The sequence below is a fragment of the Alosa pseudoharengus genome, unplaced genomic scaffold, assembly GCF_046254945.1.
Source record: "Alosa pseudoharengus isolate Yale_2024_CS ecotype anadromous, Long Island Sound unplaced genomic scaffold, YU_APseudo_1.1 YU_APseudo_1.1_scf_8, whole genome shotgun sequence".
Lineage (NCBI taxonomy): Eukaryota > Metazoa > Chordata > Actinopteri > Clupeiformes > Clupeidae > Alosa > Alosa pseudoharengus.
In genome coordinates, this window is record NW_027468870.1 from 21,038,679 (window position 1) to 21,051,876 (window position 13,198).

The 13,198-nt window shown below is 41.7% G+C and overlaps 1 protein-coding gene across 1 annotated transcript in view; it reads left to right on the forward strand.

Annotated features, from left to right (window-relative positions):
* The window catches only part of mark4a (MAP/microtubule affinity-regulating kinase 4a), a 35,432-nt gene that overhangs the window by 16,161 nt on the left and 6,073 nt on the right, over nucleotides 1-13,198 (forward strand). Inside the window, exons 4-13 of the mRNA XM_076273691.1 lie at nucleotides 1,067-1,115; nucleotides 1,286-1,351; nucleotides 2,549-2,619; nucleotides 4,689-4,745; nucleotides 5,245-5,481; nucleotides 8,598-8,717; nucleotides 10,025-10,124; nucleotides 10,924-11,033; nucleotides 11,484-11,667; nucleotides 12,521-12,732. Coding sequence (XP_076129806.1) covers nucleotides 1,067-1,115; nucleotides 1,286-1,351; nucleotides 2,549-2,619; nucleotides 4,689-4,745; nucleotides 5,245-5,481; nucleotides 8,598-8,717; nucleotides 10,025-10,124; nucleotides 10,924-11,033; nucleotides 11,484-11,667; nucleotides 12,521-12,732 — 1,206 coding nt within the window. The remainder of the gene's footprint in view (nucleotides 1-1,066; nucleotides 1,116-1,285; nucleotides 1,352-2,548; nucleotides 2,620-4,688; nucleotides 4,746-5,244; nucleotides 5,482-8,597; nucleotides 8,718-10,024; nucleotides 10,125-10,923; nucleotides 11,034-11,483; nucleotides 11,668-12,520; nucleotides 12,733-13,198) is intronic.

The following is a 13,198-nucleotide window of genomic DNA, read 5'->3' on the forward strand; positions in this document are numbered from 1 at the left end:
GAGGATCACAGAGAGTTACAGGAGTAAGGGATGGAGAGGACTTGGGATGTGTGATTTGGAGTTTGCAAGAAATGGCAAGGTGACAGGTGGAAACGCCATATAGGCTGCCGCTATGCTGTACATCTAGTTTACAGTATATTACAGCAACAGTAGAATTTACAGTATTTGACGATATGATTTGTCTATGCAATCCTGCATTTAGTAGTGAAGTCTACCAATAATGGTTGATTTAAAAGTGATATTTGTTAGAGAATGACACAGATGGAGCCCTCCCCGCAGTAGTCACTTGATTCTGTGTGTGTGTGTGTGTGTGTGTGTGTGTGTGTGTGTGTGTGTTTCTAAGGTAGTAGGTAGTAGAATGTAGAGATAGAAAATGTACAGCATGATGACAGAAATATAATATTTTGAATATTCTAAATACCACAGATCACAGGTCATATTTTGGAGCATGTCAGGATGAGTATTACCCTGTTCTGATGTATTTTGCACTCTCAGATTTCCCCTCTTTAATCCCATGTGAAGGTCTTTCAGGTCCATTGAAAGTTGGAAATGTGTAACAATGTGAATAACATCTTTCCCCTCAAAAGAATACAGTTGTGGACTGTTTTCCCCCCATCAACATGCACATATATAAAAGCTACCCGTATGTGGATAAGGATATCTTTTAGAAATTGAATTGAATTAATTTTAAAATATTTTGATGACTTTGTCTATAGTCTGTTCAAAGAAGTTTCTGTCCTGTCATTGCTAAAAAGTCAACCATTGGCATTGCTGCATGTGCTGGAGACACATTGACACAGTGACTGCAGGAAGTTTATAAAACCTGGCTGGCCTTGTGTCTGAAATGTCATTCCTTAAATGTATTCATTTAGCAGACAGTTAAATCTAAAATAGCCAGCAGTGCAGATATGCATGTAGCCTGTGTGTGCTTCCTGAGTCTACTAGATACTCTACCAGCTGCAGAAACACTGATTTAATTACAAAAGCATTGTAATCAAGAAGAAGAAAAACAAGATTTAGTTTTTTTGGTCATTTGGTGATAATGTGATTTTTCTGTCCTGTACAGCTCTTTCGAGAAGTGAGAATCATGAAAGGCTTACATCACCCAAACATTGGTGAGTTACCCACACACAGTCAGCCTAAATATCACAGGGGCAATGGCAGCAGCACGGGAGGCTAATCTATCAATGCTAATTAATTATTCAGGCACTCCAAATGCCACATACAGGAATACCTGGGGATGTTATTGTAACCGTGTCGTATGTTTGTCATTTTTGCTTTACAGTGAAACTGTTTGAGGTGATTGAGACAGAAAAAACACTGTATCTGATTATGGAGTATGCCAGTGGAGGTAAGTCATGGGCACTATCACATTTAGGACAGACTGGACAGCATAACATGGCATGACATGATATGATACAAAAAATATGCCTACAATCAAAACATTTCTGATCAGGCAAGTCATCACAGATCCTAGTTTTGGTGAATTATAATAAATACATGTACTGAAAACAACCAACAAACATGGTCACCAAAACTAAGGAAGGAGTTTGAAGATAATAATAACCCCTAATAATATCACTTCTGTGATTGGATAACCAACATTAGATTTGGCCATGTGCTGATAAAGGAATTGTGCTATTGTTGTCTATTCCTCTTCTCTGCCCACTTGCTACCACGTATAGACCCTTTCAACATGCCGAATACACAAACATGCATTCCTAAGGCATTTCTGGTGGTACAGAAAACAACATTGAGCTAATGGCAACTTGGGGTGAAACAAAAAAAAAGAAAACAAGTTTTAAAGTCGACATTCTCTAGAGCATTACTAGCCTGGGAACACCCAGATCTTCACAATTGTACAATTGGGAGTGGGTCTGGAAAAGGTTTATTGACTTGCGACTTCCAGCAGGGGCGTAACAAGCAGTGAAATTAAACTTAAATTGGTACATTAAACTCTTACCAAATTGTTTCAAAAGTGTAACAGTCTTGTAAACGGTTTTAAATACAGTTGTTTACTCAATTCCAAAGAAATACACGTCCATGTCGGATTAGAGATTGTATTTGCGTGCCTGTGTTTTAGGGACGTTGGAAATGAGCTTCAATGGCCTCTTGGCCAGACTGACCTGCAGAACAAATTCCAAATTTACCGAAAGGTCCTATGGGTATTCCCAGGCTAGAACATTATGCTATAGCCTAAAGTTTGATTGAATATGAAGTATATGCGTTGGTTTTGAATGTGTAAACCGGAAACCCTCTAGGAACAGTTTGAAACGTTCTATATTTGAGGTGGCATGTTGTCCAGGTCCATGTCACATGACCTGAGATCATCAATGACGTCAGTGTTGTTTTGCGTGTTTGAACTGAAGTCTTGAAGGAAGCCAACATGGTGTCATGTAAACAAATATAAATATACCATCATATTATTTGATATTGGTGCAAATATTATTGGTGCCCATAAATGTGGGCATGTCAAATAAACCTTGTTTATTCTCGGTTGACGATGATGTATGTCCTGTCTGAGACTCGTTATCTCTGTCCACCTCAGGTGAAGTATTTGACTACCTCGTGTCTCATGGGAGAATGAAGGAAATAGAAGCCAGAGCCAAATTCCGGCAGGTAAGGAGGTTCGGCCCCTACATTGGGAGTGGGTGGTAGGCTATTGACAACATACCCTAATAATGAGATGGCAAATAATAGTGTTAATATGTTAGAATGCAATGATCACAAAACAACAACAAGCTTTATTCTATAGCATGAGAAAAAAAGTGCTTTGGGTCAAGAAAATGTGGAAAAAAAACAGGCCTAAAAGAAAAGAATGTTAATACATTTACTATGGAAATATAGTAGAGGGCAAAACTGACTATATACTGTACATTGGACACTAAAGATGAAGATTAGAAAAAAAAGATAAACTGATTCACTTTGTTCTTCATGAAACACTTAAAACACCAAATACCAAACCCTTCAGTTGAACATGCTGCCAGGGTGTGTGTGGAGAGTGTCTGATCCGGTGGCTCACCGCCAGATTAAATGCCTGATCTGCTCCTCAGTCAGCTGCTTTTTGGATTATCCGAAGCCAGTTTTGCTGAGCCACAGAATGAACCTCTGTGAATTACTCTAGTGCACTGTCTTATCCGTACCACACTAGCTCTAGCAGAACCTCTGTACTGTAGTGCACTGTCACAGGCTAGCCACAGTAGCGCTAGTGGAGCATGTGTACTCTAATGCACTCTCTCAGGTGTACCACAGTAGCGCTAGCAGAGCATCTGTACTGTACTGCACTAGCATCTGTACTGTACTGCACTGTCTCAGGCTAGCAACAGTAGCGCTAGCAGAGCATCTGAACTGTACTGCACTGTCTCAGGCTAGCCACAGTAGCGCTAGCAGAGCATCTGTACTGTACTGCACTGTCTCAGGCTAGTTACAGTAGCGCTAGCAGAGCATCTGTACTGTACTGCACTGTCTCAGGCGTACCACAGTATCGCTAGCAGAGCGTCTGTACTGTACAGGCTAGCCACAGTAGCGCTAGCAGAGCATCTGTACTGTACTGCACTGTCTCAGACTAGCCACAGTAGCGCTAGTAGAGCTTCTATACTCTAATGGACTCTATGTCTCAGTCATAGTAGCACAGCAGTGGTTTGAACGTCTGCCCATCCCATTTCATACTCTGAGGAAGGCTCTTAACTCTATTGGCCTTATTTTGATCGATGGACAAAGTGCAAAGTTAAATCTAATCACAGTTAATTGGTTAAAAAATAAAAAAATAACACCATGAGCAAGACTTGTTTGTTGATAGATTTGCATTTAAATTAGGGCCCAATGTCTTCCATTTTACTCTATAGTGCAGTGTTTTTCAACCACTGTGCCGGGGCACACTAGTGTGCCGTGAGAGATCATCAGGTATGCCGCAGAAAATTACCCAAATGTCCCTCACTGGTCCAGAAAAGCAACTGTTGCATCAAAGAATTTTTAACCACATGCTCTCGTTGATTGTTTGATTGCACTATTTGTAGTATGCAGGCATTGTACAACGGGGGCCCCATATCCAGTATTCACAGAATTATCACATATCCAGTTCATAACAACAATTAAATTAGATATATAGTCACCTACAAATGAAACAGAGGGCACTTGTTTTATTGAGCAGGTCTTGCATAGAAGCCATAATAAGGCCATATCTGTGTATTATTTGTAATTTTAGGCTATGGTATGTTTATTTTTTCTTCACACACGATGTTAGTGTGCCGTGGGACATTTTAAGTGTCAAAAGTGTGCCGTGGCACAAATAAGGTTGAAAAACACTGCTATAGTGTGTCAATACTCAATCTCTTCATCTATGAAAATGCCATGTTGGGTGTACTGTTCTTTACTGTATGTTTGCTTCAATCTCAAGAAAAGTCCTTTTTTGCTAACAGCGTTAGCTATGTCATGGTTTTCACATTTTCTTTGTGCACAGAGTTAGACCACTCTCAAACCATAGACCGAGGTTGAACCTGGACAAGGATGATTTGGTCCATGTTCAACCTTTAGATTCAAAGCCATTGTGTCAGTTTCAGCTCATGGAGTCAGTGCTCATCATAGTCTTCATCTCTGATCTCTGATGAGGATGATGCTGAGTGTAGTCAGTGTGATGGGTGACCAGATCATGGGTCATCTGACTCTCACAACCACTGTGTCTGTTTCAGATTGTGTCTGCTGTCCACTACTGCCACCAGAAAAACATAGTCCACAGAGATTTGAAGGTGAGACCCACTTACTGTTTTAGAGAGAGATAGATATATATTACTTTGTTGATCCTCAAAGATAGATAGATAGATAATGTTGAAATGTTCACGTTGCTTTTTGAGTGTGTTTAACAACATTTTCCTCTGTGCCTAGTGCAACATGTGCCAAGTGCAACTAAAACTGAAATGACAGATTTCCTGCGCAGTGAATGGAAACAAACAGACAGACAGGCAGAATGGCCTAAATCGTTTTCAGTGTGGGATGTACAGTGCTGCTGAATGCTTCTTGTTGTTTGTGCAGAAGAGATAAATGGTTAATCGTGTACCCTACAGGGATGTATGAGATGTATGCAGCAGGACTCGATAGAATTACTGCCATTGTATGGTTTCTTTTTGCTGTGATTCGGAATTGAACGTCTGTGGTAGCCCATAGACGTTTTGCCAAGACGTTTGTGAACAGCACATATAGCCTCCAGTATATGTCTCATCTCTTTCCGGTTTGTGTGGTTTGTCGTAGGCTGAAAATCTTCTGCTGGACGCTGACGCCAACATCAAGATCGCTGACTTCGGCTTCAGCAACGAGTTTACACTGGGCAACAAGCTGGACACCTTCTGCGGATCGCCGCCCTACGCCGCGCCCGAGCTCTTCCAGGGCAAGAAGTACGACGGGCCAGAGGTGGATATCTGGAGCCTGGGGGTCATCCTCTACACACTCGTCAGTGGGTCACTGCCTTTCGACGGGCAGAACCTAAAGGTTAGACCGAAGTGTGTGTATGTGTACATGTACAGTATGTGTACCGTATTTTCCAGACTATAAGTCGCACTTTTTCTCATAGTTTGGCTGGTCCTGCGACTTATAGTCAGGTGCGACTTATATATGAAAAAATATATAATTGAACATGTTTTTAAATGTTCATTTATATTAACTGACATGAACCCTACATGAAACATTACTGTCTACAGCCGCGAGAGAGCGCTCTCAAATGCACAAGTCCTGTGCACTTTCAGCCAGAGATTAGTGCTTGCACATGCCTGAAACACACGTGCATACAGTACCAGGGCTCGAATGATCTTTTTGTCTTTAAGGGGGTCTCTCTATCTCATAAAAGTTGGCACATCCCGCGCATAGCCTAAAGGCGATACATTATAGGCGCGAGTGGCGCTTTTGCGCAGTATGCGCATAGGCCTAGGCTATAACTTGACACATGCACACAACAGAGATTTTTCATAGAAATTGATTCCTTTTAGTTAATTTCAACATATTGATTGCTATAGTCCATATTTCATTTCATTTCAATTTCACAACACAAAGAAATATTGATGTAGTCGGAGTGCCATTCTCAATTTCACAACGTAACTCATTTGAACCAGACCACCGTCTCAGATAGGCTATCCTCAGTGTCAAACACAATAATGCATTTAGTCTTTAACTTATACATAGGGAAAATGCACTAACTGGCAGAAATTAATAAAGCCATTGCAGCCAAACTATGTTCTATAGGCTAATGTACACATTACTGTAGGCTACACACTGGGTGTTCAGTCGTCTCGTGTGTTGAACCGTGGAAATAAATAGACGAACAATTTTGGAATTTGCACTGAGATGTTGTCGGGTAGCCATTGAATATACCGCCATCAGAGATTGCTAACAGGTGTTTCAAAATATCTGGGAACTTTCCGGAGCTCTGAATGGCAGAGGATAGCTATCAATTCACACAATCATTGAAGGGGGCCATAATTTATGGCTTTGTCAATAAACATAGAAGAGGCGAAGCAAGTTCAACAGCAAACTGGACTTTTTCAGCACATATCAAACCAGGCTAGCCCAATGAACGCCTACGTAAATAGACAAAACACTCACATCAAGCAGGGTGACTTCTTCGGACTTGCGAGTGCTGCTGTCAAATCGATCGTATGCGGTTTGCTCATATAGTCTAGTGGTGTGGTGGTGAAGTGCTGTCATGCATGCGTTCAAGAGCGTAGGGTAGGTCTACATCCAGTAGTAGCCTATATTTTAATTTAACGTCTTTAATGGTAAGAGATCGCACAGGGATGGATAATGAGCGTTGTTTAAGATTAAATTACAATGCCAGACACCATTAGATATGAGAGACCCCCTCAGATTTTTGACTTTGTTGTTTTCATGGGAGCCAGTCCTCACTCTAAGGGAGCTTGGCTCCCTCTGGCTCCCACATAATTCGAGCACTGTACAGTAAACAGTATCCTCAAATTATGGCCAGGATATTCATAGCCGGGCCTCAGATTCGGACAAATAAAAGCCAGTATAATTTTGTTTCAATTTAACTCATAAAAGAGCTCTTCTTAATATTTTATATTGTTGGTTGGTTTAATATTGTTTCCAATGAAAAGTCATTGTCCTACACCATGAGTCTCCAACAGGTTGCTCTCAAGCTACCAGTCGCATTCTGCCCCCTTCTGAGCTAGAGGCTGAAGCAGTAACCTACATTTAAACACATTTGTTGCTGCCAGGCATCAGCCTATGAATTTTCTAAAAAAAGTAAATCATGCATAATTTAAAAAATAACTACATTTAGGCTATCTTAGACCTCTTTGGCTATATGGAATAAGGTTTCCCTTGCAGCACAGCACACGTTAGCGGATGCCTTATCTCGCAATAAGCGGATAAAAAAATCCCGACACTCTTTCATACATTAAACTTAATAGTGAACCATTAAATACCCCACAGATTTCAGTGGTCATCAGTCCCGATATTTAGCAATATAATCAGCAACTATAACTGTCCAAACGTAATTGAAATCTCAAATTGAACATCTTCTGCTTTTGATAACTTACCGGTATGCTGCTCCAAACGAAGAGTAGGTCTATGTCTCACAATAAAACGCAAGAAATAAAGACCTATAGCTGACTCGAATACAAGCCATGGCCCAAATAGAGAACACATCCATGTTCTCCCGCGTTTAGGTCCTGGTTTTAAATGTGCATCTTTTTTCTCTCGCGCTCTTGGTGCTGGCCAGCCGAGCATTTGTTCTGCTGCCAGCTTGTGCTGTACATTTTCATGTACCATATCAGCATTTTTGTTCAGTGAATCTTTTGTAAATTGCTTTACAATTACCATCGGGCCTATAGGCCCATCCTTTTAAAACTACATCTTTTTCTCTCGTGAGCATTTAATCTGCTGCCAGCTTGGTGTACCACATGGCATTTTCTTTCAGTGAATCTTTTGCTTTGCAATTACCTTCCTGCCCTCCGCTTGGCTGCCTTCACTCCTTAGTCTTCATTAACATTAATCTTTTTGGCCTCAATAATCTAGTTACATAGTCTCTGTTTTTGGTTTTGGATTTTGTGAAATACATTTCTAAATAAATGCGACTTATAGTCCAGTGAGACTTATATATGTTTTTTTCCTGTTCATGACGCATTTTTTGACTGGTGCGACTTATACTCAGGAGCGACTTATAGTCCGGAAAATATGGTATGTGTGTGTGTGTGTGTGTCTGTGTGTGTATGTGTCTGTGTGAGAGAGAAGATAGAGAGAGATTGACATGGCCTAAGGACAGACCTCTCTGGAGAGGTTATCTCTTCTAATGCTGCCCTCTCAAAGAACAGAACCTAAAGGTTAGAGTAGAGGGTCTGTGTATGTGTGACAGCGATTGAGACAGACCCATCTGAACCCTGATAATTATGCTCTACATGCTGGTCAGCCACTCATGCCCTTCTATGGACAGAACCTCGAGGCATGGAGAATCGGGTTAAATACTCACTAATTCAGTCAGACGCTCAATTACCTTTTGTGAAGATTGTGAGTCGTGAGTCATGTTCCTCAATAATGTATCTTTCTTTGTGTGTGTGTGTGTGTGTGTGTGTGTGTGTGTGTCTGTGTCTTTACAGGAGTTGCGTGAGCGTGTGTTGAGAGGGAAGTACCGCGTGCCCTTTTACATGTCCACTGACTGCGAGGGCATCCTCCGCCGCTTCCTGGTGCTCAACCCCACAAAACGCTGCACCCTAGAGGTGGGAGGACCACACTGCACTGTGACATAACAGGACATGGTTCTAAGGCTCTGTTCAGAGTTAGAATGTTTTTTCTTGTCACGGCTCATTTATATATATTTATTACACGGCTCTTCACAATGCAAGTAGAACACTCCATTGACTTGAATGGGATTTTCCAAAGTCCTAGCCGTCATTATTTTCGACTAGGGACCTTTAAAAAAAAAAAAAAAATGACCGCTGTCAATGGCAACGAAGTTTGTCATTCTAATTCAGGTCTTTCATATCATTCCGCAACTACTAGAACTTCATTCAAAAGTGAAAAGCAGGTTGATCAGCTGTGTTCTAAAGAATGTTTGATTCAAGTTCAGCATGTGTTGTTGCAAACTATTTGTTTCTTAGCAAAAGCCACAATGAACGGTAACAAATAGGCTATAGCCTAGGCTATGTAGGCTAAAGAGTCATATCGTGGGGAGTTTATTGTTTCGTTTTAGCAAGTAGCCGTGTAATAAGCGGGATAATGTATAGAACGCCGGTCATTATTGGGAAAATAAGTCCCTTCAGAGCGGAACAAGTCCGGTTCGCCCTGTCGGGACTTATTTTCCCAATAATGATAATGACCGGCATTCTATACATTATCCCTTACATATATATATATATATATATATATAGACAGAGAGAGAGAGAGAGAGAGAGAGAGAGAGAGAGAGAGAGAGAGAGAGAGAGAGAGAGAGAGAGAGAGAGAGAGAGAGAGAGAGAGAGAGAGAGAGAGAGAGAGAGAGCCTGCCACTCTGTAGAGCGGAGAAGTCCTAGAGTGGAGAAGAATTACGTATCTGTGATGTAATTAAATTCAGGTCTTCAAAAAAGATGTTCACCTGCTCTAAAATCCCAGTCTTGACTTGGTCTTGACCCTTTAAGGTTTTGGTCTGGACTCAGACTTGATGTAGGTGGTCTCATCCCCATCTCTATCAAACACAAAGTAGCCTCCTTGACATAGTTCAGTAAATGTTGAGATAACTACAAAAAGTTTGTTATTATTTGTTTTAACTTAAAACTAAGGCCAGCTATATGGTTTGTTTTGGTTATATGTGTTCCTATGTCTGAACACTGCCTGAACACTGAGACTAACGATATTTGTTATATTTCCACAGCCTTACAAACCCTTTTATCTCAAATGTGAAAAAGCCCAATTAACATATTATTTGATATGTCCTGCTCAGCAAATAATGAAGGACAAATGTATGATATGATATGTTATAATGTAACATCCTCAGCAAATAATGAAGGACAAATGTATGATACGATATGTTATAATGTAACGTCCTCAGCAAATAATGAAGGACAAATGGATCAACGCTGGTTTTGAGGGTGACGACCTCAAGCCTCACATAGAGCCTGTGGCCGACTACAGCGACGCCAGCCGCATCGGTCAGTACATACATTCACTGTCCTACAGCCAAAAACACAGAACTGCTTCTGAATAATGCTGAAATGGAGTGCACTGTAGTGTAACATACACTATGTTGAAGTGCACTTGGTGTCATAGTATAGGTGTATTGTAAGTGGGTGTATTTTAAAACCTCCTGCTTTAAGGACCACTCACACCTAAAACGATAACTATAATGATAACTAAAGCGATAACTATAACGATAACTAAAAGGATAACGATAACTGAAAGTGACCCCAACGATATTATTCTTCATTTTGTCATCATTATAGTTTATGTGAGGACGTTGTCATTCATATTAGCCAGAGTGATAGTTTTTTGTTTGCTTGTTATCGTTATAGTTATCGTTCTTACTGAGCTTTACTGCACATCACATCTGTTCATTGCAGTAATCACTAATCATTGTAAGTAAAGAGCACAATAACGGGCATATAGCCTCTATGCACGTCACAATTCTGCATTTTATTGTACCGGCAGAACAACTTCCTGTTACACTGGTAAATAAGCAAATAAAACTGCATCCGATGGAATGTAGATTTTTAAATAGGAAGCTGGTCTGCTGATATAACTGATGTAACCAAAAACACACCAGAACCCCCTTGCTCAGAGTATATTCCTTGAGGGTGTACTACAAAAGCTGTTTACTTTCATGCGATATCGTTGATATTAGTTGTGGCATGTATTCAGGAGTACCCAGAGCTCTGCATATAACTGTATGTCTCAGAGCCACAGAGGGCCTCTGTTTCTCACGTCTCTGTCTGTCTGTCTGACCTCTTATAGAGGTGATGGTTGGGATGGGCTTCACCTCCGAGGAGATCAAGGACTCTCTGCTCAATCAGAAATACAACGAGGTGTCTGCCACCTACCTGCTGCTGGGGATCAAGACTGAGGTAATGCACCCAGCGCTCAGCAGGTGGCGCTCCACTCTTAAGTTGGTCTGTCTGTGTATCAAGTCTGTCAATGATGGCCGACACTCTAGGAAACATCACTGACTAAGTCAGTGTCAGTTCTTACACACACAAGATGTAAGCATGTGTTCCAGTGCTTGAAATGGATATATACTATACGGGATATAAATTGTACAGTTTGCCACCTCCTACACCCAAAGACTTCTACAGTCTCACACATCCTGTGCTCTTGTAATAACAGATTAAAATCAGTGCTTTGTGTTTACTCTCAGTAGGTTGACTACTTACTATTTCTTGTAGCCAATTGTTGTTTCTCGATTGTAACCCCCTTTAGTTAGAAAAGTGGCTACCATATGAATATAGTTGATGCAGTGGGCCACAGTCCATATAATTTTTTCTGCTGTGTTGTTCTTGTTTGTTGTTTTTGTTTAGGATGGTGCGGAGACACGGTCCGGCAGTATGACTCTGCCCCGCGTGCGGCCCAGTCCCATCACCAACGGAACCAACAAGCACTCGTCCGCCACTGGCTCCTCTTCATCCTCCTCCTCCTCCTCCCACAGCAAGACGCAGCGCAGCAGCTCCACCTACCACAGGCAGAGACGGCACAGCGACTTCTGTGAGTTACACACCGATCTGGGATATTTCACAGCAATAGGGGTTTCTGTAAGCCCACCACCAATCTTGGATCTGTTGTACAGCAATACGGTTTCTGGTAGTGGATAAGACTAGGTAGCCTATAGCTATAAGCTAACTGGTCTAACCCCACTTCCAGTGAATTAGGCTAAGCTAGGCTAACAGTGTCAGAATGGGTTATTGCACACACAGAGAAGAGAAGGGTATGTGTCCTTTCATCTAACTCTGGGGTAGACGACAAATGCGCTAATTTCCCAAAGAGATGGTGTGTTCCTTTAAGCACAGTGGCTTCTGTGAGTGGACAGCACTGATCTGTGACCCGGCAGGTTTTTACATTTTAAAGGTACTGATAAAACTACATGGGGGGTATTATATTACTGTAGTAGCATTTATGCAAAAATATGGTTTCTTCATGCACAGTGACTTCTGTGAGTATACAGGATAGATCAGAGATCTGTTGTAAAAGTGACTCTACAACAGGGGGTTGTATTATCATATGTAGTAGCATTTACATAATGGTTTCTTTGTGCGCAGTGGCTTCTGGAATGGGACAAGACTGACCTCTGTCATAGTTTTCCAGCTTAATAATATTAGTATACATTTCAAGCTTGATGCAATTACTGTATACAGTCTCTTAACCCTTCCTCTATGTGATCTGTCTCATATGATCGGGAGGTCCAACAAGTATTTTCATCATTCTCCCTGCTGATGCATTACATGGTGACTATTTTTCATTTGTCATCTCTGACCCTTCCTGCTCTTGTGTGTGTGTCTGTGCGTGCATGTGTGTGTGTGTATGTGTGCGGCGTGTGTGTCTGTGTGTGTGTCGTTGTCAGGTGGTCCCAGCATGCCGGTGATGCACCCTAAGCGGAGCCCGACCACGGGCGGTGACCGTGACCTGCGTGAGAGCCGCATGCCCCCGCGCAAGGCCAGCTGCAGCGTGATGGGCAGCCGCAGCCTGCCGCCCTCCAGCCCCATGGTCAGCAGCGCCAACAACCCCAACAAGGCCGAGATCCCTGACCGCCGCAAGGAGATGACCGCCACCACCGTGAGTCGGGGGTAGCTAGATAGAAGCAGAGGAAAATAAAAAGAGAATGATAACAGCATACTGAGAGAAAGATAGAGAGATACAGAATGAGAAACAAATGGTAAGAATTGAGAGAGTGAGAGTGTGAGCGAAATTTTGGAGATGAGAATATTATTGCTATTTTAACCTCAGCGGTTGCGGCTCTGGCACCGGAACCTTCCTCTGACACCTCACAGGTGTTGCCATGACGCATGTTTGCCAGCTGGTCATGTTTACGTCGCTCCTAAAGTGGCAGTACAGACATGCATGTTGGCTCTGCTAGTTTCTCTAGGACACTATATCCCAGACAGAGACTTTTTCAAGAGAATACTGAATATGTGAAATGGGAATATGTTTAAAATGAATTTAAATGGCATGTAAATTAGACTACATAACAGCGAATTAGGTTATGTAAGAGGGTCCAGACAGTGACAGGGGGTCAAGAGTT